The following is a 27,032-nucleotide window of genomic DNA, read 5'->3' as shown; positions in this document are numbered from 1 at the left end:
TGTGCAAGGAACCCACTTCGTCCACTAGCGACCGGGACTGGGAGGAAATCACTACACGTTACTTGATCAGATGAAATATAACTTTACTTAACTATTATTTGTGAATATTATCGAAGATATTACGTACTGTATGTCACATTCTTTGGGACTGTTGCCCATAGTTATCGCAAGATGGCGGAAGTGACTTTCCAGCAGCTGTGTAGACTATTTTTTGAACTGTTCGTCGTTCTTGCAGTATCCCATACATTCTGTTCGGGTGAGTACTCTGTCAGAAAGACGATTCTCCAGTTTACATTTTTGTAGTTCGAGTCTTAAAATCGTACGTACCACGTTGTTAACATAAACATTCATTGTGTCGATGTTCAATCGTCGGCGATGACATCATCGTCAAGTGCTCCTGCATGCCCGAAACCAATGCATGCAATGGGGTGCGGCCACTCATGTTTGCTATTCGAGTTTAATATTTATCATGATTTCGAAACATTCTTGTTGATATGGCTGATTGCGAGATGTTTTGCTTGTGTGTGTGTGATTGAGTTTTATTTTTGATTGTCATCGCTGGTATCCCAGCACATAACACTTGAACAAAACGTAAGGAAATCATTTTTGACGTGGAAGAATGTTTATCATCACTCTATGTATTTTGTGGTTATCGGTTAGTCTCTCTCCAACGTCACATATGAAGTTTGGTGCAGAGAGAGAGAGTGATGCTACTAAAATGTAAACTTTGTGTAATAACAGCTACAGACGCTAGACGCTAGTTGATTGACAGGGGTGTGTAGGAGGGCAAAAAACCAGGGAAGAACTCCAGCGACTAAACGCTTTCCTGGCAGGGGTCAGAAATATACACCAAAGACGCATTTACGAAATCGACGCTTTCGATTTCTTAACCACTTTCTTTGCTCATTTAGTTCAACTTTACATTTTTCTCGTCCGGCTTTTATTTTACGTTTCAACTTTTGTTTCCTTCCATTTTGCTCCTCTTGAGTACTATTTACAGTAAACAGACTTCTGCAGAGTTTAATTTTTTTTTTTTTGAATTTTTGATTTCACCAAAATTATGATCGAAAGTGTTTGTATACAGTTAACCGTCTATATACATACAACTCCCTCGAGAAAGTACACAAAAAGTGTTGTGACTGTTGACTTGTAAGTTGTTATAAACAGAGGTGTGAAAGTAGAAAGGAATTCGATAGAAATCTTCTCATACCACTAATTTGTGTGTGCTAATTAATTCACCAAATAGATTGAAAACGTCCGTGGGATAGTTGTATGATTCAATTGTCCAAGATGTGTTTTGTAGATAGTGGTAATGAGATACAGGTTGTCAAAACATCACCAGAAAGAATTGATTGAATTTAGTAATTGTTAATTCAAGCATACAAGGAGGTGTGATATCAGCCAAGTCAATACAGTAATCTTCTGGTGTTGATTGATTGTATTACTGTGGTGTACATAGATCTCTTGTTTATTGAAAGTATTAAACACATGCTGTGATAGCTGATTACTTAGAGTGGTCAAAACAGTGTCAACTTTACTCAGTGGCTGGGTCATAGATCACAAACCCCTTGTTTTAATAGGTGTGCAATCTGAGGACATGGTGATCCCTCTGTTGTGATTTGTGCAATCTTCAAGTTCAACTGCAATTTGATACACCAATGAAGTTGCTTGTCAGATTTCAATGAGACAAATCAAGAAATTTTCATTTATATTTTTCAAAAACTAGAAAAAAAATTCTGTGCTTAGGTGAGTTTGCTGTCAAGAAATGTAAGAGCTAACAATCATTACACATGTAAATGGTAGTTAAAGGCCTGAGTTTCACTCCCAGCTTCTCACATCAGTGTTCTCACATGGGCTAGTTCTTTTGTTCATGACCAACCTTTTTCTATAGTTTTCCAAACAACTGCTTTTCACAACTACATTTTAATCCTAATCCAAACTGGGTCTTTAAACCTAATCTTTGATCAATGTGAGTGACATCGTTTGTTCTCTTTTTGAAAGACCCCCCCCCCCCTTTCATGGTTTGATGATTACATTGATAGCTAAACTGTAGGAGTGCGTGATTTATATATTTTCTCATAAATAGCAAATCTACCCTTTCACTTTCTCTTACAATTCAGTAACTGTATGTGGGGTCAGACCTTTGAAGTGGAACCCATCTCATACATGTTCAATTGTTACATGTTTACATTACCATCCAGGTCATAGTAAAACCATTCTAACTTTTCATAATTGTTCTCGTGGGAAACGGCTATTGTTGAATGGCTGTAATATGTACGGTATGTACTACAGCGCCTACGCATTGGCTGATCTAAAGTAACAATAGATAGAAAGAGAAAGTGCTCATAAAAAGAAATGCTTATGTAGGCAAAATCTGAGCCTTGAGTATAAAGGGGCATAAAGTGAATTTTCACCATGTTTTTGAAATGATGTTTGACATAGTATATTTACTAATAAAATATACTCATAGAACTGAAGTCATGTGTTTTTGGTGCTCGATTTAATTTAGCTGAATACGCGCACAAATTTTCCCGCAGAAAATTAATCCACTAATATAATTTAGAAGTTGTCATATTTCTATATTCAGGTGTTATGAAAGGTGTTCAACAATAGTTTCACTGAATATGGTTGGCCAACCAGTAGCCTGAAAGATTCAGGTGTTGTTTCCGCTTATATAATGGAATTATAATTTGTGAGTGGTATAAAACTGTGAGTGTTTACCAATGGTTTGACCTTTCAGACTTAAGCCAATCTGATGAGTTATTTTCTAAAAAGTGTCTACTTTTCCCTTGCACTGTTTCACCAATTTGAAGAGCACCTTACATGTCCTAAATTCTGCTCAATTTTTCAAGCATCAAAATAAATACATAAACAGTATTGAACTTTCTGCAGCACTTGTTCTTATTGGCCAAACTCAAAGCTGGTATTTAGATATAAACAAATCAAAAACATATGTATCAGTAGTAAAAAGTTGAAAAAATCCATTATGAATATGATATATTAAAACTGGTAACAAATACCAGAAGACTATTTTTAATGCCACTCAAGGCATAGATCAACATTATTGTCATACTAGATGAATTGACTAGTTTACTTTATGGAAGCATTTTTTTGTAAACAACTTGAGTAAAATGTATAAAAACTCAACTCGTACCCACTTTAAAAAGGTCAAGTTGAGTGAAGTGTAATTCCTTTTCAAATTCCTGTTTTTGTCACTTACAAGAGATAAGATAAAATTGACAGGATGTGTGAGAAGTACGTCACTGGAATATTGATTACTGACTTGCCCATATTATAATCATTATCATTATGATTATGATTATGAATCAACAAGTTTTATGATTCATATTTCCTTCAAACTTATTTTTCAGAAAGTCAAATTGAGTTTCGACCTAACCCAAACCATTTCCACAATCCACATCCTTTCTGTTCTTTACTTTTAAATCAATGAGTGACTTTCGTTGCTTAGGCAAAAAAAATAATTACTAATCCCCGATAACATGCCCTCGGAAAGTAGGGTAGGTAGGTTGGGATTGAAAAAAAATATTGGTTCAACCCAAAGACAAACAAACTGTTGGTCAGAATACCCCTTCTGTGATGGTTTGATGGCATAAAATCATAATTGTTAAAAATTGGGAAATAGGTCTACACTTTGCCCCTCAAAAAAAAAGAAAAGAAAAGATACTAGTAAAGTTCTCAAAATTTGTAAAATGAAATTATAAAACTAAAGAGTATGATTTCTATATTTCAATTGTTGTCTAAAGTCATCTGGAATAAAATATATTTTCAATTTTAATTGATTTGAAATGTTCGATTAATTCAGTAGATATTTTCCCACCGTTTACATATATCTGACATAAATAGCTATATTGTTTACTGTGTGAGCTAATGCAGTATTGCAGCCCAATGTGTTTGTATAGAATCATACTGTGAACATGTGTAAGATAAAACCCATCTCTCAAGTAGTTGATAGTGGTCGCCATGGTTTCTAGCTGTGAGCAAAATAGACATCGGTATGCAAAGTTGCTACCTCAGGATCAGACCACTATAGAAAGGCCATATTCCCTGTATCACTGTGGCATACCAACTCATACAGTAATTTCTAGCTGTGAAGGAAATAGGTACATGGTATGCAAAGTAGCTACTGTACCCTCAGACCATAGACAGGCCACTTTCCCTCTATCACTGCAACTACCCAAGTATTAAGTAGTAGTAATTTGTAGATGCGAGGAAAATAAACCTTAGACCATGATAGTAAATTTTACCCACAGTCCTTCTGTTGCTGGAGCTTACCCTAAGTACTAATGAATATCTAGACTCATGGATAAATGTGGCAAATATTGGAAAACATTTATTTTTGAACATTTACTACCAGCAAGTATCGTTTGTGAAGTATCACCATGAACCTTTAGTTAGAGGTAGAGCCTGCACAAAATACTTGATGTTTGATTAAATATTAACTGACAAAAATGCCAAACTGTAGAGTTACAGTATATAATAAAAAGACAACAACTGGTACAAATTATTTTACAGTGGTTTGTGTGAAATAAAGTTCAAATTATTATAAAAAAACAGTTCATGAAAAAAACTCACTTAAGACTGACATGCAAAACTTGTCAAAGATTCTAGCATGTTTTGAACTCCACTACTGCAAAAATTCTTACAAAATGAAATTTTTATGAAAACTATTTGTATAAAACCAAACCAAAAAAATCTGCAAAATAAAATATAAAAGAAAATTGTTGCACTGAAAAAAAAATACAAATTGGAAATTGGAAAAAAGAATAGTACATTGAAGAAAAATGTAAATACTGAAAATTGAAAGCAGAGGTCAATGTGTATTTAACAATTCATAAAAATATAAACTTATAAAATGGTAATTATAAAAATTACTGTAATGGTTGTTGGGATGACATTAATTTAAACATTAATGGAGAGATGAATTTTATGAGGTGAAGTATTATGTACTGGTGATACAGAAGACAACAGAGCAAATGTGAGAAAATGTCTTCTTTTTTTTTACTCGCTGTCATGTAACTGGAAAGTTTTGTCCAAGAGGAGTATGTTGTGTTTTCTCTTTGATTTCACAATGTCTTTATCTAGGCTATGACAACGGCTGCAAAAGTCTCCCCATAAATATAAATGTCTGAGGTAAAATGGTGATTTGGTGAAGAAGTTTGGTAGAAAGAGTTGAGATTTCAGAAAGAGTTACATGTACCACCGATTCTGTTTAAGAAAAAAAAATGGTAGAGAACCCTGAAATGAATTATTAAATTCTTTTAGCATATTAGTTGAGTTTGATGTTTCAAGAGAATATTTCATACAGATCCGTAAAAGTTTTGTATGTTTTTGTGATATTTCAGTCACACAGTTTTTGTTCGAGAGCAAAAGTCAAGGGCTTTTTCGTATTTGAAGACTTAATCTGAAGTTGGTGCAGCTGATGACAATAGGTTGTCCTGTAGTGGCCCAGGTTATTGTGTGGTTACTGACACACCTCTGTGTGTGTGTGTAATTAGCCTTGTTCAAAGTCATCAGGTAAGGAAGGAAGACCTTGACACAAAAGGTATTCTCTGAACGTGATTTAGTTCTCCTACTAGTAACAACAAAATTTGTGGTTAGCTTATCTCTGTTGAACAGAGGGAATGGTTTATTTATAACTTCTTTGTATGTTAATAAGTATTTCTAGGTATTATGGACAGAACAGGAAGTTGTTATATTCACACTGAGTAGGAAAAATTGTCTGCTTTGAAGAGATAGGCTTTCCAGCACAGTGGAAAGGGAAGCCCTACTCTTATCTGCAACAAGTGTAGAGAGTAAACAAACTATAACCATACACCACACTGTTCAAACTGATAATGTTCAACTCAACCAGAACAGGCTCTTTAATTCATTCTTAAGTAGTTTCCAATACTGTAAAAGTCTAGCCCCCCCTGCTGTGTGGTTTAAAGTTCCTGTAACCTATGCCCAAATGTGTGACCCAGCCAGAAGTCCAAATATGGTTGTGGTATACTCATCAGCCAATCCCATTTCCCCAAGCATTGTGATGTCACTGGGTTTTCCATGGCAACGTCAGATGATGCAGTTCAGAGTTGTGTGATACTACATGGTTTGATTTAAGAGACACGTTGTAAAGTCTGACTAACTTCCTAACTGATGCACAACCCAGATATACATAGCCCTAGATACATGAGATATGTTCTGTGTTCTGCTGAAATTTTGAAAGATAAGGGTATTTTTAAGCTACCTACAAATAGTACAAGCACTCGTCTTGAATTTTGCATAAATTTGCATACTCTTTGCTTGGCTATGGTGTTTGTCATTCTGTTTATGAATTTGGCCAGGGATCAAATTTAAAAGTTGTTTTTTCAAGGTCTAGTGACCACTGGATTTTAGTTATGGATGCCCAGATTCAATTTGTAGCGGTTCATATGGACTACTATATAAGCCACTTGTTAGAATTAATTACTATTTGAATTGTAGAACTGTTGTTGATTCATATTCACAAAATGTAAATAATTCATTAAAAAAAAAAAATTATACACTACTTGAATTCATCAAATTCTATATTGAAGAGAAGGCTAGCTTCAAGAAGTTTTAGGCCAGAACTTTAGAGATTTCTATATAATGAGAAAACCACAGATGCAAATAATCTAGCATTTGTATATTTTAATTTGGTTTCCTGTGTGCAGCAGAAATGTCAAAAGTTCACTAAAATGCAAACTATTAATTTTAGCATTTATATTATTTTAATCTGTGTTTCCATTCATGTCTTGGTATTTTCCTTCACATGTTGAATCCCCCAAAGAGTAAAATAACCTTTCGGACTAGATGGTAGGGATGTAAGCCACTTGTTTGAATCGGTGATTGACATACAACCATTCCTCTTTTGACCCAGAAGTAAACAGAGGTGGCATCTCAGATGCATGGCACATGTAAGCTGTTGTTGGCTGCATTCCAAGAGTCCATTTCATCTTTTGACACCCAACACATTTATGTTGAATTGACTTTCAATTCTGTCTTTCCGGAGTTCAACTTTGCGCTACAAGCTGCATGTTGACCCTACAGCTCTGATGTCTGTAGATAACAATACTAATGGTGTTGAAAACACTTCATCAATTCTAAAAGGAGTTCTTTTTCATGATTATATCCGGAGCTATTATGGAACTATTTTAGTGTATATTTGCGGTAGTAATGATATAGCAAGTAGTGTCACAGCTGGCTGTTATTTGGAAATTTCCTTCAAATGAAATGGGAAACTCTAGAATGTTTGGCAAATACTTTGAAAGCAAAACAGTAGTGGCTGCTGATTTCTTGTTTGTTTTCCCATTCAGAATCTCAACTCTTGATGTGTTTCGGTCATCGATCATTTGATGTCGTTTATAACATTTGCAATGGAGTATAGTGTTTGTTTTACAATAAATACCTTTTGATAGCATAGTTGAGGTGTAAAGATTTGAAATTGTTTTGTATGATATGAATCAGTCCGACGCATAACACACTTATAAATATATGCTTTCATTTGAAATGTCAGGATTGAATTTATTGATCAGGACTGTTCTACTCATTACTTTTGCACTCCTGTATATGATTTGGTATAAAGTTATAAGGATGGCCATATTAATTTCCATGTGTTTCTCATGACCTGATCAATCCTATATTCTGGAGTCTGTCCAGTTAAAAAAAATGATGTCCACTATGGCTAAATCAGAAAGAATAATGTCACCTCGTGTGGTGTCACATCACATTACATCACATCAAAAAATGTCACATCACGTCACATCTCATCAAAACATGTCACATCACATCACGTCACATGTCACAGCATTAATTATACAATGGTGACATGACAAGCACTTATCTCGATTGAAATGTTAATATTGCTGAAATTTGTGATGTAAACATCGTATAGAAATGTGGCTGTTTGTAATAACCAACACTGGGAATATTTAAAATCTTATTCCTCAATCACACCAACCCAACCAAACCATGCCCAACACAACTCACTGTTTCATGGAATGATCATACTTATCGAATGTATTATATTTTGTAGGTTCTTCACATCACCGATCAGTGCCATATCTCAGCATCACAGAAGATCGCATCTCAATCACAAATGGAGAGACTCTTGAGATAACATGTCACAGTCAATCAGACATTGATTGGAAATACCCAGAATTAAAAAACAATGATATTAATTTTCGCCTTACAACAGTTACCACACAAAGGAGGGATAGAGATGGGCAAAAACATTATACCAATGTACTGACTGTGGTAAACACCACTTACTTAGATTCAGGACGATACCGATGTGAACTGAAAAACTCAAAAGATTACCAACCCGAAAATGAGACAACAGCTGAGATCTATGTCTTTGTTAAGAGTGGAAGTGAGTACACTTTTATGTGTCACCGATATGAAGTTAAAGGAAAAGTGCAATCAAGCTTATTTCTATCTAATAGTCTACCAATGTATTGATTATTCAGTATTTTTGCTAAGTTTTGGGAACCTGGGTAATAGAGTGAAGGAATGGGGTAAAGGTTGCATAGTTCCTCATATAGTCTACCATAACTTTGTTTGGGAACCTGGTAAAATGACTGGGGAATCCTGGTAGATTTTACCTGCTTACCGCCCTTAACAAAAATGCAGTAACAACTTGACTTGACATTTCCTTTAATACAGCCCAAGACTTGATAACCATTGTCCTCACTGTGTATTTCTCCCATTGCTAATTGGGCCGTGACCACATCAACGTTATTTCAGTAAAATATCTGCCATAGTTTTGGAGGTATCATGTCCACAGACAGACAGACAGACAGACAGACAGACAGACAGACAGACAGACAGACAGACAGACAGAAAACCATAACTCTACCTCCCCATACAATAGGTCCTAAAATTTGTAACTACTCACAATCACATGACACACATGTATGATATGATATGATATCCATTTGTTTCAGGATCTGGAGAATTGCTTTTACCTGCTGAAAGACTGTCGTATAAAATCTTTGCCGACTGGTCATTTACGATACCATGTCGTGTAAGTGATCCAGCAACCTCTGTCACGTTGAGAAATGGCCGAGGACATGTAACAGTTGATGGAGATATGGTGAGGTATGATCCAGCCAGAGGTTTCATTATCAGAGATGGAGGAATACCTGAATATAATGGGCTTTGTTCATGCAAAGCTAACTTGAATGGTGTGACACAGTCTGTGCGCTATTTGTTGATATATGAAGGTGAGTGTACTTTTTGTGTAGATAGCTTTATAGTAGCTATATAGCCTTTAATACCACGTTGCTCCTGACAACTGATAAATGTGACCTGGTCTGAGTGTGAATTTGGGTGTATATGTGAAAACAAGAGATGGGGATACAGTTGTGTAACGAATGTCATCAAATCATCACCATGAAGGGAGCTATGGTATTAGTAGGATATATACAACTCTACACATGTGCATCTTGTTGTATATTCTTTACCTATTGTAACAATAATGAGTGATGAGTAGTCACATGAACCAGCTTTGAAAAAATAAACTCATTATGCCTGGCAACAAAGATCAGACCCATAGCAACAGGTGAATTACATCTTCTACAGAGGCAGCAACACTGATAAGTACTCAGGTATTCAAGTTCATGAGCATTCAAAGTTAAGTAAGAATATGCATAGCAACCATGACCATGCCCATAGCAAAAGCCAAATGCCTATGCCCTTGGCAAAAATAAGAATAGTGAGGGGCAGTTAAGTGAATAAGCATTCAAACAAATGTTCATAGTTACCATAACCATGCCCATAGCAACAATCAAACAAATGTCTCATTGAAAGATAAGAGAAGTGATGGTTACCAATCAGTTCATCTCAGAGTCGGCTATTAGTTAGTGTTACAGCAATCAACCCACCAATTATAAAACCTCAAAAAGAAAAAAAAAATAGAGTACACTAAAAAAAAGAGTACTGTGCACTATCTTGAATTCTTGCAATTGTGCTTCAATGCCATTGGCACTATTTTTCATTTGATTACAGCTGATGCACCCATTCCACAACCAATGATTGAGAAAAGTAAACCTGAAGTTGTACAGGGGGATCACTTCCATCGGACTTGTATAGTGGATGCACCACTAAGTGTCACAATGATGTTTGAATGGGCTTTCCCAGGACAGCAAGTGAGTGAGACCCATGTTTTTTTTTTTTAATAGTGAGAGAACAGTTGTCTTGCTCTATTTTATACACACTTCCTATACAGAAACCGGTAAGAAACTGCATGTGCTACACTTTAAGATAGCAAGATTAAATATACAGCTTCTTGCTACATTTTGTTTAAATGAATTGTACTATTATGTGCCACCATGCAGACGTCAAAACATTGGCACCTGTATGTCTGTATCTAGTTACAGTATATTTGAATAATGTATTTCATTTAGACAAAATGTAGCAAGTAATTGCAACATTGCTCTTTTAAAATGTACAATTTCTTATTGGTTTCTGTATGGTTGTATCAAATAGAACCAGTGAACACTAACATGAAATGGGCTGTGTAATGAAGATTCTCACAGCTCATCATATTAAGATTCATGCACACACACATCTTACATTTGTACACACACACACACACACACACATGCAGGCAGGCAGGCACATCCACATCTTACATTTGTACACACTCACACACACACACACACAAAGTTGTGAAATACTAAAACTTTAACAAATAAAGCAAATTTTGCAATTCCGTTTATTTCACTTTTGTTTCTATCTATTTCTAGAATTCTAACAACACAGATATAACTCATAATTCAGCAAGAATTGAAGAAGAAACAAGAACTTTTCGACGATTTTATTCCGAGCTGAAAGTAAGAAATGCCAGATTTGACAATGAGGGCTATTACAACTGTACTGCTGTGAACTACAAAGGAAGAACTACAGTTTCATCCCATGTCAAAGTTTTAGGTGAGATACTTATGTCTGTAATATGCATCCTCTAATATGATGTAAATATTCATGTTTGGTGTACATGAACTCTTGATGGCCAAATGGTTAGAGTGTCAGTCCGCAGGTTGCAGATTCAAGCTTTCCTGCTGCCATTTGTTATTGAATTGCTAAAGTCCTTGGGCAAGATTTTAACAATGTGTATGCTCCAGTCAAACCAGCTGTAAAATTGGGAACCTGGTAGGATAGAGGTTGTGATGTGAATACTTTAATCATATAATTTACAGAGGCTGCACTGGATTGTGTTCTTCTTGTGGAGTTAAGGAAATATAATTTGTAAAGGGTCGTTTTGTCATTATTGGGCCATGTTTGGGGTAATGATTGTAAAGAGCTCTCAGCATAGTGTGGGAAAGAGTGATATAAAAACTAACATTATTCATAACATTATTATCATACAAGTGTGTTCCTATTTAGTTTATGTCACAAAAAATAGTTTAGTGAATTATTTTGAAATTGAATAGTGCATGTGACAGCATACTTTTATCCCTGAAAGTTAAACGTTTTCAATGTAAAATTTGACCTCGAGTTTTTGTCATTGTCATTTTCAAGGTGAAAAGAAATTGCATATCAGTCACATTTTAATACAAATATGAATAATGTACTTCCATTGTTTTTCGTAAATAGATTTGGCCTTGATTATTTGGCCTCTGACTGTACTTAAACAATGACAGATATTTTTGATTTGACTCCAAAAACATTTTATTTAAATGATAACATATGAATGAACAGGTTTTGGGGATGTTTTGTTACCAACAGTTACCGTAGTCAAGTTACAGTGAAATGAGGCTAGCCCTGGATGCCATATGAATTAAAAATGTGCTAGAGGTTTTCAAATATTTTATGAACATTATAAGGATGTAGTTATGCATGCCTTCAGTGTTCATTTGGAACTGTTCGTGTCAGTTGCAGTGTAGCCATCTTCCTCTTGGTAGCAGGTTTTGTAACCCCATACATTTATTATTTTATTATCTTACAGAAACTGGTTATATTGAAATCCAACCGATGCGAAGAGAGTACACGATAATGGAAGAGAAGGGAGTCAAATATGCTAAGATTGTATTCACTGTCAAGGCCTACCCTAAAGCCAAATTTTTGTGGTTTAAAGATGGTGAACCGATTAGTTCCAAAAATTCGACATTTACACTTCGGAAGAACGAAGATCAAAGAAAATTACTAATAGATGAGGTAACTGAAGAACACCAAGGCAACTATACACTTGTTGGAACTAATGACGATGGACTGAATGTGGAAGAAAGTATACAGTTTGTTGTCATTGGTAAGTGATAATGAATGGAGGGTAGAAGTCGAGAAGCTAGCTATCTGCGGTTTTGATTCCCTTTGATATCTCTCTCCCCGTCTAATCAAATGGATGTATGTAAAACAAGATTATGTGCTAAATTATATATTACTACCAACAGCTGTATTTAGCCCGATGACATTATCACATCCACACATGATGTGACTTGCATTCAAACTTGCATGCAAATGATAAAAAGTGTCTTTGCTACCAACAGAAGTAAAAGGCCAATTGTGTTGTCATTGAATTTCACAGGAAGTGTTATCACTTTGATCAGGAAAAACCTTTGTTATCTCTTTAAACACAGTAAACAGACATTGGATTTGATTGGTTGCCATTTGTGAGATGACATTGCTGGTGATTGGAAAGTACTAGCTTTGTTGAGACTCTAGAAAAGTGTAGTGTGTGTTCTTTCATGTTATCAGGTTCCTTGTGCAACATTTTGTTATTTCCAGCAGGTCTCTTATACATGATAGACACTGTGTTGAAATATTAAAACACAAATTAAAACATTTTATTTTCGACATTTTTATTACAATTCTTACTTGTTGGTACTTTTCAGACCGTCCCAAAATCACCATCAAGCAAACCCCACTCCCGACTGAAACAAATCCACCATTGTTTAGGCAGAAAGAAAGTTACAGGCTGGACTGTGAAGCCAGTGGTCAACCTGTTCCCACGGTAACGTGGCTATGGAAACCATGCACTGAGTTAGAGGATTGCAAAAAGTCGTTTTCAAACTTCAACCAATGGAATCCTATCTCTAGCCCAGATACGCCCTCTATACCAGGATTTCACTACGTAGAAAACGTTAGACCTGGTAAAAGCAGTCTACACATCACAGCAGCCGTCCAACCAGGGTGGTATCGCTGTGTTGCCTCCTCTCCACCCTTCCCAAATAATGTCACAGAAGATGTTGAGTTTAAACTAACAGGTAAGTGTAAGAATTTGTTTTATTTAGTTTGGTGTCCACACTTACATAACATGGCATTTTATTTTTATACCAAGACAATTTGAAACCCAACGACAGAACATTTCACATATTGTACAATGTGACTTGTCACCATACAAGCCAAGTTTTACACATTCGAACAGAAAATACAGAATTTATGCAATGTTTGTTCCAACGCTTTCATAAAAATGTTCAGTTTCACTATTATTGTATTATTTATCCTGACTTTTCATAAATTATTCATGCACAGATATAATTATATTATTCTTGAACACATTTCTTCATTCTGCAGAAAAATTACTGACATACACATTTTTGCCACAACAATTCACGCCCAAATCACAAATCATACTGGGTCAAGACCCCTTAGGTCAGTCATATTTTCTGTAGCTGAACAAACAAAAATATTGTGGTGGAAGAAGATGATGTGAAAGTATTGCTCATGCATTTATATTTTATGTGAATTAGAATACACTGTGGTCATACCTATATATTTATTTTCATCATATGTATGTGCTGACAGACATGAATCAGCTGTTTTACTTTGAACAAGTCCGTATCGCAGTCATGTTTTTAAAATTCTCAATTTACTCTGGTTACATTTTAGTAAGAGATATCAGTGACAAAAGGCAAAAATAGGTTTTAATTCAATGATATTATTTTCCACTGTATGCAAAGCTTTCAACACATATCAAGGGAAAATAGTGTTGGTAAAAGGGCAAAGAAATTTTCCGTGGTATGTCATGTCGCACAAAAAAATGAAAGTCCCAAACACCCAGTCCTATATTAAGGTTATTTCGGTTGAAAAATACAAAAACAAGTTTTAGAAACTATGAAATAGCAAGTTAAAAAGACCTGTTTTATTTTGGTTGAAAAAAAACAACAAAGTTTCAGAAACAGTAAGATTGTAAGCTCAAATACCGAGAAGTTTCATATGGGTTAAATAACACAAAAAAACTAAATTTTAGAAAAACCTTGAAATAGCAAGTTAAAAACACCCATGTTTTATTTGGGTTGAAGAAATGAAAACTGGTTTCAGAAACAGTAAAATTATAAGTTCAAATACCCATGAATTTTATATGGGTTGACATACAAAAACAAAGTCAGAGTGGTGAATATTTTTAGGTCAAATAGAGTCTTAGTTCAACATAAAGTGTAGTCAAAGATATGGCTGGTATTCAGCTGACCAGACATGTTTATCTAAATCACGGCAAATAGTTGATACTTTAAAGTATTTCAGCTATGCTGTTCAGTAATACTGTAAGTACACACTGTTTTGTCATAATTTATGGTGTATGACTAATTTGATAAAAATAGGCGTACACGATAGTAGAGTCATGATGGTCAGAAGATTATAGTATGGCTTGGATTCTGTAAGTTGCTGGTCAAGCTTCACTACTCCTGTTTACTTCTCAATGGTCATTATCCTTTGGCAAGATTTGGACCAAGATTGTGCGTCAGTCAAACCAGCTAATAATTGGGTACCTGGTAGGATAAAGATTACAATGTGAATGTTTTAAAGTAATTCTGTGCATTTATAAAGGGGGCAATGGATTACGTGCTCTGCAGAGAGTTGAAGTTTTTAAGGGCTGTCCAGTAAAGGGTAATAATCATAAAAACTAACTTTTTTTGCTGTTATTATTTACAGACGTAGAAGATGGCTTATCTATATCTGCTGATCCTACCCCTGCTGTTGAAACAATACCAGTCAGTATAACCTGTCAAGCCAATAAATATGCCTATAGAAACATCGAATGGAGTCGGCGTATCGATGAAAACAAGTCTCGCTACTTCATACAAGAGTTGACAAGTGACATCATGATCAACGAAACAGAAACTGAGTACTCACACGTCTCCACTCTGATTTTACTGTCACCTCAACAAAACGATTCTGGATCGTATGACTGTACGGTGACTAAAAGGAGGGGACAAGATGATGATGCGACACAGAAAGCTGTTCAAATGATATCTTACGATCTTCAAGTTAATGGTAAGCTGTGAGCCTTTGAAAGTTGTGTTGATTTTGTCTTTGTCACACATTGGTATTTTGTATACCTCAAAAAAAGGATTCTCTTGTCTGTAAGAGACTTTTAATCGTATGTGGTTTCTGAAAAAAAGCAAATTATAAGTATAAAAAACATTGACAGCAAAGTAAAATAAGTATTTGTCTGTGTGAAAATAGTTTTGGAAAAAATGTTGAATCAAAATGTTTAGGTTTACAAAAAAAAGAAGTTTGGTGAAAATTTTGTAAAAACAATAATCCTGTGTGAGAAGCTCTTGGAAAGGCCAAGGTTTCAGTCCCAGGTTCTCACATTAGTATTATGTTATTATAGTGGTACTGTAAGGATTAGATAGATCGTTCTTTTGTTCTGGACCAAGTTTTTCTACAACTCTGCCAGACAACAGTTTTTCTCAACTAGATTTTAATCTTAATCCAATCTATTTGTATAAAGGGCCATGTTTCAATCCCAGGTCACGCATTAAGTGTTATCTTATCATTGGAGCTGTAAGGATCAGATAAGATCATTCTGTTACTCAGGACCAACTTTCTTCTATAACTCTGTAGACTGATGTTATGTACCCACTCTGTATTTGTATTGTAGCAATCAGCAAACCAACCATAATCAAGCATCTAAAACAACTACGTATATTGGCCACCAAGGGAAGTTTCAGTCTTGTGTGCCAAGCCAGCAGTATTCTTGAACCAGTCATCACTTGGTATAAAAACGATGAATGGATAGAGAATAACGATATCAGTGAAGTTGAAGGTGAAATGGTGACATCAACTCTGACTATGCGTAGAATCACCATGCACGATACCGGGGTTTATACATGCAAAGCTACCAATGCAGGAGGATATGTCAATAGCAGTGCTTATATTGATATATGGGGTAAGAATATATTTGTAATATCTAGTTTGGAGATTTCTTGTTTGGAATCTGTGATGCTATCGTTGCTGTATAGTAACTTAAACTTGTACTGTTGTAGTCCATAACTGTAGTACAAGATAGCAAAGACACTCCATACTAAATATAGTGGCCAATATTCAGTTCAGGACAGTGTGTTTGCTCCAGTTTGGAAACCCTAATAACAGAAATGGGACATCTTGTAAAATTTTAAATACATTTCCATTTGTTGCGCCATAATTTTGATGGGTTAATGCCGATAACATGCTTAGGAATGCAGGACAGTGTGTTTGCTAAATATTTGGGAATCTTTGTCAGCAGAAATGGGAAATTAGTGAAAATAATGCATAAAAAATTCCTGATTGCTAGTTTGGTGGAAAACCCCTAGAAAATATGTGGTGAATTCTGTTACATTTTACCTGTACTGCCCTTCACAAATTTTTTTTTAGAAAGTGTACTGCGGTCATTTCATTTCATTTGGTTATAGTACATGTATATGAGATGTGTTGTAATGTATTCATCATGGCTACCATCATTGTATAAACTTTGTTAAGTTACAACAGTTGGTAAATTTTGTTAGGATTAATTGTTGTTTTTTATTCAGTGAACTGAAATAAACTTATGCAGTTATATTTAAGGTTTCAATTTGACTTTCAATTTATAGTTTCTATGTTGAAATTTTGTTAAAAAGCTTCCAAGATTGAAGAAGTGTAAATCTTGAAGAATTTATGATATTCTTTGTATGTGTGTACTCGAGTATAATTTTGTTGTTGTTTACTTCTGTTTCAGAGAAACCCACAGTGTACATTCAACCTACAAATACCTACACTCACGAAAACGAAAACATAACACTTGGATGTCTGGTGTCAGGAAATCCAAAACCAGTGGTAGAATGGGGTAAAAGAATCAACTCTACCTATGTCATGACTATACCCAAGAAACTGTACACTACATTTACTATGAAATCTTTCTCTGTGGAAAGTAATCTACATCTAATACAAATCAAGGCACCTGAGATGGGAACGTATCGATGCTTTGCTACAAATATTTTGGCAACACAGTGGAATGATGGCAGCATAGAAGTTGGTACGTACATATAATGATTTTAAGTTGGACTGTTTTACATGGTGAAGGGGATCCATAAAATTCAGTTTTTAATTTTCAGTGTTTTGCTTTCCCTCCCATTCTTATCTTTATATGTATGTATGTATGTATGTATGTATGTATGTATGTATGTATGTATGTATGTATGTATGTATGTATGTATGTTGTATGTATGTATGTATGTATGTATGTATGTATGTATGTATGTATGTATGTATGTATGTATGTATGTATGTATGTATGTATGTATGTATGTATGTATGTATGTATGTATGTATGTATGTATGTATGTATGTATGTATGTATGTATGTATGTATGTATGTATGTATGTATGTATGTGTATTCATGTATTCATACATTATTATAGTAGTAATTTTACTTTTATTTTACTCACAATTGACAATCACAATTTTTATTTTAGCAGCTCCAACATACCAAGAACAAAGATCAGGTACTGTCCCACTGTCAGATAGCCAGATTCGTATGTTGGCAATGCTTGGTGGCGCTATAGCTGTGGCTCTTGTGGTCTTTATTATTGTCATCATAACATTGAGGAGATACAGACAGGTTAGTATTATCAGCAAGGTTTACCATATACCTGGAAGTTACCTTCCCACAATACATCAGTCAGGGTAATACAATCTACTGGTTTTACCATGTACTAGGATTTTGCTATCCCACAATGCATCAGACAGGGTAATACAATGTACATGTGTTACCATGTACCACGATGTTACTATCCCAAAATGCATCAGATAAAGTTGGACTTTAAGAGGGAGTTTTCACTCTTGTAATTGTGTCAGTCTGTTAATTTTTTACTGAAAAATGAAGACTAGAATTTTTTGTGTAAATTTTCTTTTTCTAGAAAACTACAGAAAAGACAGTCTTGAAATAGTTTGAGAAATTCACATCAGCTTTATGGAGTAACATGGTTCATGATTCTTTGATCACTCTTTCTCTCCAGAGAAATAACTATCGCCATGGCGATGTCAAAGAAATGTCCTTCCCACCCATCATTGAGGATGGGGTGGAGGTAGGAATTGAGGAAGCCTGTGAGAAGATACCGTATGATGAAGGGTGGGAATTTCCCAAGGAAAGACTGAGGATCGGACAAACTATAGGGAAAGGTGCATTTGGTCGGGTTGTGAAAGCAGCAGCATGGGGAGTGAATGGTTCATCTGGTGTTACTACTGTTGCTGTCAAAATGCTTAAAGGTATGTGACATCTACAATCAGACTTCAAGTATATTCTTTTGAGATCCAGAAACTTTCACAAGACTGTTGATTTCAAATTTATACCAAAATTATATACGTTGGAAAAAATAGTTTCATGACAAAATATTTTGATACAAATATAATAAACATGTCACTCAAATGATTTTGAATGAGGTGCCATATTGAAATAATAACTGATAAAATATTGAAAAGAATTCAAAGTAATCATTTTACACGAGGCTTTTTTTTACATTTTAGACCATCAGTAGTTGTTCAAGACATTGAATATAACTTCATGTACTAGGTGTTGCTTCTTCAGAAATTTTTTGAGGATGTTTGGTTTTGAAATTGAACTCAGAGAAGATAAAGCTCCTGAGCTGAGTTGTTATTTAGGATTCCATTCAAATTTAATTCAAACTTCTTGAAAAACCTCGAGTGAAAATCATCCATGATGCGAAATATCTGGTGTGAAATCCGTCCAAGATTCAAACTGTTTGTTGTACTGAATTACTACTGGTATTTATGTCTAATACATTTTATTATGTCTTGACTTTACAGAGGATGCATCAGAGAGTGAGACGAGAGCATTGTGGATGGAACTCAAGATGTTGATTCATATTGGTCAGCATTTGAACATTGTCAACTTACTTGGAGCATGTACCACTGATTGTAAGTAAAAACAACCTGATCAAATATAAAAATCAACCTGATTCACAAATAACACATGTCTTAGGATACTTAAAGAACTGAATACAGGGGTTTCCTAAACCTGGTTATAATAGTCAGTGTTTTAGAATTTGCAACCCCAAATATGTCAAAAACTTTATCACTTGTACATTTTCCATTGAGCAGGACAAGACCACCAAAAGTGTCTTGCTGTATTGCGATACTATTTTACAATGTAGATTATTAGCAGTATTTGTTTCAATGTGTTTTGCTATCAAAAGGTGTATAATTTAACCAAATTATGTAGGATATGAAAAAATGGATGACTGGAAAAAAACAACTCATGTGAGTTTTGTTTGATGGTAAAAACCTTTGACATACCTGTACCCAGATATTATGGTTAATGTAAATTTTATCCCTCAGAAATGAAAAGTTGTCATCAATCAATCAATCAATCAATCAATCAATCAATCAATCAATCAATCAATCAATCAATCCAGTCATTTATAAAGTGCCTGTGTCCACTATTATGTAAAGTTCAAAGGCGTTGTACAATTACTTATGCACGTTGAAAGCTCTGCTGAAAAGATATATTTTAAGGTTCTTCCTAAAAGAACAAGCTGTGGGCTTTTGACGTATTTCCAGAGACAAAGTGTTCCAGAGGTGCGGTGCTGTACGCAAAAAGACACATAGTAATATAGTAGTAATATTTTCCAATCACATTATATTTTTCAGGTCTGTATTTGATTATTGAGTATTGTAAGCATGGTAACCTGTGTGAGTATCTACGTACACGACGTGATAGCTTTGTGTTAGGACCTATATCAACACCCAGTACCAGTCCGTCATCCGACCAAGACAATTATGATGATGTGTTTGAATATAAAGAATATCCTATAAGTTTACATGACCTGACATGTTTTGGTTTCCAAGTGGCAAGGGGCATGGAATTCCTGGCATCTAAGAGGGTAAATATGTTATCTGACTACTACAGATGTGATGCTATGTGATTTGTTGTATGTGGTGTGATGTTGTTATATGTGATGTGATGTGATATGTTATGTTATGTGTGAAGTAATATGTCCTGTGATTTGATATGATGTGGTGTGGTGTGGTGTGGTGTGGTGTGGTGTGGTGTGGTATTGTGTCATGTTATTTGGTATAGTGTCATTTTATGGTGTGATGTGATGTAATTAAAGACATGTTCTTCATAAATATAATGGACGGTGTATTTTATCCTAGAGATGTGATTGTAGTTACAGTGTCATGTGATCTGGTATCATGTTATCTTACTTGGTGTCACATTTTATACAATATTATCATATCTATCATAATTTGATATAAACCAAAGATATAATATATGCATGGCTTGAGTCGTCTACTAACCAATAACACCATATCGTTATTTTACAGGTGATTCACCGAGATCTGGCTGCACGCAATATACTGGTAGCAGAAAATAACGTTGTCAAAATTTGTGACTTTGGTCTCTCAAGAGATGTCTATGATGACCCTAACTACATAACTAAAGGATCGGTAAGCAGCATCTCTGCAATCATTCATACAGTCTGTCTGTTAGTTTGAATATTTTGATAAAATCAGTTTCAGAAAATTACTTCAGAACTGAATATGACCTATTTGCTATAATTTAAATGACTTCTTATCACCATAGAGATGACATTTATTTCACTTCAATCTCTATATTGATTTAATATTTGTGTTTTCTCTCTCTCTCAGTGTCGGTTACCAATCAAGTGGATGGCTCCAGAATCTATCATGGATGACAAAGTTTTCACAACACAAAGTGACGTGTAAGTCTTTGACACAATTTTTTTTTACTATACACATTGCTACACATACAAACTCACACACACACACACACACACACACACACACACACACACACACACACACACACACACACACACACACATACATACATACATACATACATACATACATACATACATACATACAGACACACATAACTCACAAACACATACATACAGGGGGAGGAGAGGGTGTACTCAACTGGGTAATGGTGTACCCTAGTGGATTCAAATTACACATAGGCTACAAAAAAAATGGTGAAAGTGTACATTTCAGCCAGAAACTATGGGTGAAATATCTATGCATTCAGCCAGATAATAGGGGTCAGTAATGTCTGAAAAATTTCAAATCGGCAACTTGGAACTATGTTGTCCAAAATATGGGGCCAAAAGTTGTATGTGCATTCAAAGAGGGAGGTGAGGTGGGTGGGGGGTTTTGGGTCAAACCTGTACATAATACTTAAAAATTGGCAAAAGTCTACATGAGTTGAAAAAAGGGTGTCAAAGCCATGGTACATATGTATATATGTATACCCTTACTATGTGAGTATCTCCCTGGGTATGTATCTGTTAGTTTGTGATATTATCTGTTCATCATCTATATATCAGTACATGTACTTCCAATTGACAATTAAGTGTTTAATTAATATTTTGTTTTTGTCATCAGGTGGTCATTCGGTATCCTACTGTGGGAGATTTTCTCACTCGGTGCAACTCCATACCCAGGATTGCAGATTGATGAACATTTCTTTGAAAGAATGCGAAGCGGTTACAAAATGAGATGTCCTGAACTTGCACCCCAAGAAATGTAAGTATTTATTTCTAAACCTGAAATTATTGAATTACAGCATAAAATGACATAAATAATATGTTGATACAACATTAGGTGACACAGAGGTAGAATTTTGTGTCCAATTCCAGGAGACACAGTGAGGTAGAATGTTCAATTCACAAAAATTCAAAGTTTGTTCAAATCTCTCCAAGTCTTTGCCATATGAAAGCTTGTTCCAGTGCCTTTTGAAATTATAAAAGAAATTTGATTGTTCACCATCTTGTTTTCAAGGAAACTAATGATCTTTTATTTTCTCATCCAGTTAACACAGTAATCGGCGGCCATATTGGATTCCAAAATGGCTTCCTTTTGATATCATTTTGAGCTATTTTAAAAAAAATTGTATGGTGCATGTTAATGATTTCAATGACTTCCTTTTTCAATATGAATTGTTTGATTGTCATGGAATACAGATGTGAATGGAGTTATGTAAGCTGCGATTTACTTTAATGAAAATCTGAAAACTGGCATGGATTTAAATATTATATGATCGAAACTATAGGATTTGTTTTGATGTCTTTGTTTACTATTTATACATTACAGTTATCAAGTAATGGGAGATTGTTGGTGTTTGGTTCCTAAAATGAGACCCACTTTCCATCAGCTAGCAGAAATGCTGGGTGGTTTTCTTGAAAATAACACCAGACAAGTAAGTATGACAAGCAGACTAAATATAATTCCAACCTCTTATAGAGGAAAAATAAACACCAACCAAGAACATGCATTTCTAGAGTAATGAAGTTCAGTAGATGACTTGTAAAAAGTTGTTGATGTTGAAGGCCATGCAAAAATTTGATCTAACTAGAAGTTGAAAATTGACAAGAGATGCGGTGATACACATGCATGAATATTTTTGAAAAATTGAATCTTTGACAAAATACACCCATTGGATATATGAGTTAACTATGTAGTATTTATGCTAATTATGCTGTTAATATGCATTTGATATTCAAATTTATGGTAATGAGTCATTATATATGCAGAATATGCAGGTTGAATGCATGACATGTATATGTGTGAACCCGTAACAAACTGTGTTAGTTGTAAGTCTGTTCTGTCTGTAATAAAAGAGATTGTGTTTTGATCTGATGCAGTTTGAATATTGTCTATGAGTTTCCTAAATCTTAATGTCTCTATCCTTCAGGAATACATTGACTTAAACTACATGTATGAAAAAAGAAACTCTCGTGCCTTTGCCTACGCCGATCTGTTGAATGAAGAAGTCACTGAATACCAACCACTGATGACGAATTCCAAAACTGGAAGTAGATCTGAAGTTCAAGGTTCAAGAGCATATTTAGAGCCTATCACGAGGCGAGTGAACGGTAGTGCCGTGACGACATTCCCAGCGAGTGAAAACGATGATGAGTACACGTACACAGATGGTGCAACTGAAGTTTATCCATTGAGCCAAAATGCGAACAGCTTTAACTCGAAAGGTAGCAGTCAAAGTGAAGAGTCTGTGTCATCGGACATGTCCAGTGGTTTCCATTCTGAAGGATGCACAAATGAACTACGAAGTCCTAACATTACAGAAAGCGACCCTCCACCTGAATACAATCAAGTTATGGAAGCAGAAACATGTTTTACAAATTCTGTCCGACTTGTTTAAAATGTAGAAAAAAAAACAAAACAAAAAAACACATTTCAAGCACTGCCATTTATTTGATCTGAATTTGCAACGACACAAGTTATTGCAATCTGGTGACCTGCCAAAATTTAGTAGGTCAAGCTCAAGTTTGCAATATCACCGGAGACATTTAGATTAATATGAAATTACTGACTGAAGACAGTATGGAGACTATAATTGTAGCAGTGCTATAGATTATTAAAGACAGTTTTCAAATGTGTTTCTAATGATACCAAATTTTATCATTTTTTTTTGTATATTTGCATATATAATAGATATGTTTTGTACACTACATGAACCGTGCTCAAAATGAAAGACAAAGTGTATTTGAACATTTAAAAAAAACTATAGTTGTTGTTGTTGTTGAATGAAATATGTATATTTATGTAAATAGGTTTATATTGTTGAAGCCCTAAAAAGATGCAATTTTTTTTTCCGTTATCAAACACCGTAAGACAACTCAAAGTCATGGTCAAGATCATAGGGATTCATTTTAGCTAATGTTTTTGACTCCATCATAGTGCCTTTGTGTTACAGTTTTTAGCTAAATCAACTCCTGGTTCTGTTCCTTCCATTTGGGCAAAACAATTTGATATGCTGCTTGTATTTTATTTCTGTATACAATATTCACATATTTCAGTTAAATTTTGTACTTTTTTTGAAGTCCAAGAAATACACACACTGTGTAGTTTTAGTTTCAAGTGTCCTGCAATATAGACGTTTTGGTGTATGTTTGCCAAATGATCTCTTGACTCGACCAGTTATTATCTATATTAGAAATATGGAAATCAATATTCATATGTACAAAACATTTCATTTTTCAGTGAAGGTGTTTCACATCATTGTAAATAACGCCCCCCCCCATCCCCACCCCTCATATCAGTTTTCTCCAAAGTTGGCATTCAAACTGCCATTTTAAAAAAATGTCAACCTTTGTTACTTTAATGAGATAATTTGAATTACAATCAATGAAGGCATTTATGTTTGTGGTATGGCTAAAAAACAATTGTTTGTTTGTTAGTTAGTTAGTTAGTTAGTTTATTTGTTTGTTTGTTTGTTTGTTTGTTTGTTTGTTTGTTTGAAGAATTGATTTGAAAAATATTTCAAATGTTAATTAGGGGTAGACAGACATAACATTTTCAGTTCAGTGAGATTTTTCTGAAGTCAGATAAACATGATGTTTATGTGTAAGAAATTGAGAAATTTTGGTAATCTTGTCTACCAAATACTACGTATATCCTTTACTGAAAAGATCTTTTTAAACGTTTTCAAAAAAGAAAGTCGGAAAATGATAAAAAAACAACTTGTACATTCCTTTTGAAAAAAAAGACCAAATGTTTCTAAATTCATTTGATAGTACTTTGTAGTTTACAACATTTTGTAGATTTCTCTCTAAACAGATTTTATAACAAAAATATATCTCTAAAAATTTTATAAACAAATTGTACATAGTGATATGGTGTTACAAAAAACCAAACAAACAATATTTTTGTGAATGTGATGTGAGTTGTGGAAATATGTAAGGGAGTACAGTATGTTGTGATTTGGTGAATTACAGAAGTTATGATACTCAAATAGTTCAATGTTATAGTGAAGTAATTGAGCTTTCAATCTGTCCTGGGTGATAGGTACTATAGAATTTGTCATTCTAATGAGGTAAAGAGAAGGATTCATCGTTGTTTGCGCGCTTACGTAAACCCCTCACTAAATAGCAGTCACCGGCTGCACTTATGTAAAACCCCTCACTAAATAGTCGCAGCAGTTGTTGTTTGCACATACCTAACCCCTCCCTAAATAGCAGTTGTTGTTTGCGCTTACATAACCTCTCGCTAAATAGCAGTCGTTGGTTTCGTGTACGTAACCCCTCCCTAATTAGTGGTGGTTGTTTGTGCTTACATAACTCCTCACTAAATAGCAGAATACCTACTCAGAAACAACAGTGGATCTTCCAGTCTGTGTATAGAGGATAGTCAACCAGGACAGATCGAAAGCTCACTGTTCTTTGCTAAAACTGAACTCCTTACGTATCCTGTAACCTTCTCAAGCCGTGTGACTTACAGACTTATGATTTATCAATGATCAAGTTTTTGGGAAAAAATCAGCAAATCAACAATGATCGTGTTACAATATTAGTATGCTACACAGACAACACAATAATTGTGATAAACTCATATTTCATACTTTGTATGAATGATAAAAATTTCATACCTTTCTCGTTTTCAAAGTCATTACTTTTCATAATATGTTTCTATATTCTAAGAAAAATTGTATTTAATATTAATTTAACTACTTTATTAAAAAGCATGGTTTATTTTCTGGTTTCTGGTTGAACACCATCAATATTACACTCAGCATGGTTTTTTTTCATCAATACTCAACATTTTGACTGTTTTAATGAGACTTTATGTTCAACATAAACAGCAGAATGATGTTGGAAAAAATATATGTCGTTATGTTTCATTCTATCTTTAAAGGGAAACAAAGTTGAGGCTGATGTTAATGTAGCTGTAAATCTGTAGACTTGGTGATAAAAACCACAGTTAAAGAAATTCCCTTTTCTGTGCATTAATCTTGGAGGGGACCCGCCAAGATCTATGATCTGTGTGTAAACAAAGTGCGGAGTTTCACGCCTCTTGAAAGAGTTGCCTCAGTATTGTTTGGTCAAGGGTTCAAGATGTCTGAAGCTCCTAACGTTTGTTGGTTTCCCAGAATGCCTCACTCCAGTGTACAGCAGACCTCTTCTCAGTCAGAGTTGCAAATTTGTATAACTTTACTTTCAAGAGGTTGTACAAAGCAGGGAGTAGTTAACATTTACTTACTTTTCTGGGTCCCCTAACTCACAGGGAATGTTTAACATTACTTTTCTGGGTCCCCTAACTAAGCATAAAGAAATGTAGGCAAAGTAAGCTCAGTCTCACCTTTCGTTACCTTTGAAGCCCTGGTAACTGTTACCACAAGTTGTTCATACAACATTCCAGTTGTATTATGTATGTTGTGTTTGTCAATGAATCACAAATGATACTTCCACGAATTCTGTATATATCAAGTTAAACTTCCCAAGTATTTTGTAAGTATTAAAGGGGCACAAGCAGAGTTGATACATTTTTTGGCCGATAATTTCTGTTCCTTATTTAAAGGTACTTACAGTATTATACTTACTGAAGCATACTTAACCACTGCTTGCAATTCACCGTTTGACTCCAACCTAGTATTAAGATATAACTAATAATGATACAATGACGTAATTTTTATACATGTATAAAAATGTCTTGAAAATACCTACTATGCAGTCTATTGTTCTGGACAATTGTAATGATACAGAATGCACACAGCGATATTAACATCATACTAGAATAGTTCAGTAGAGGTTTTATGCAAGTATTTTCACTTGAGTGAAAAGTTCATAAAACTCGGCTTGTGCCCCTTTAATGGCAGCTGTGTTGTCAGTGTTTGATTCTTAGAAGTACAGTGTTTTTGTATTTGCTGTATTAGCATTATTTTAAAAAGTAGTCTTTAATTTGTTGACTATTAATATTATATACTTTATGTTACTGTATTACAATGGGCTGGACCTTTACTTGTCGTATATGTACAATAAAGTTTACAGAAAACTGA

At 34.7% G+C, this 27,032-nt stretch overlaps 1 protein-coding gene across 2 annotated transcripts; it reads left to right on the top strand.

Moving 5' to 3' along the window:
• On the top strand, window positions 1-27,032 carry LOC144438542 (vascular endothelial growth factor receptor 1-like). Of its 2 annotated transcripts, none has more exons than XM_078127617.1 (19): window positions 1-256; window positions 8,051-8,386; window positions 8,961-9,239; window positions 10,024-10,163; window positions 10,764-10,947; window positions 11,963-12,262; window positions 12,846-13,217; window positions 14,884-15,225; window positions 15,839-16,126; window positions 16,931-17,227; window positions 17,671-17,813; window positions 18,211-18,460; window positions 19,019-19,129; window positions 19,862-20,094; window positions 20,540-20,662; window positions 20,864-20,937; window positions 21,623-21,763; window positions 22,331-22,436; window positions 22,932-27,032. In XM_078127617.1, the coding sequence occupies exons 1-19, from the start codon at window positions 172-174 to the stop codon at window positions 23,397-23,399; spliced, it is 4,272 nt and encodes a 1,423-aa protein (XP_077983743.1). In that variant the 5' UTR covers window positions 1-171; the 3' UTR covers window positions 23,400-27,032. The 2 variants fall into 2 exon arrangements, with proteins under 2 accessions (XP_077983743.1, XP_077983742.1); XM_078127616.1 differs by having other exon boundaries at window positions 17,668-17,813.

The sequence above is a fragment of the Glandiceps talaboti genome, chromosome 8 (genome assembly GCF_964340395.1).
Source record: "Glandiceps talaboti chromosome 8, keGlaTala1.1, whole genome shotgun sequence".
Lineage (NCBI taxonomy): Eukaryota > Metazoa > Hemichordata > Enteropneusta > Spengelidae > Glandiceps > Glandiceps talaboti.
The sequence above is the reverse complement of the archived record's forward strand: the minus strand, read 5'-3'. Positions and strand labels throughout refer to the sequence as shown.

Excerpts from the sequence above, each read along its gene's own strand:
- LOC144438542 (XM_078127616.1), top strand. The coding sequence starts at position 172 with ATGGCGGAAGTGACTTTCCAGCAGCTGTGTAGACTATTTTTTGAACTG. Across the intron at positions 20,095-20,539 it reads AATTCCTGGCATCTAAGAGG|GTGATTCACCGAGATCTGGC; the intron begins GTAAATATGTTA and ends GTTATTTTACAG. Across the intron at positions 22,437-22,931 it reads TTGAAAATAACACCAGACAA|GAATACATTGACTTAAACTA; the intron begins GTAAGTATGACA and ends TCTATCCTTCAG.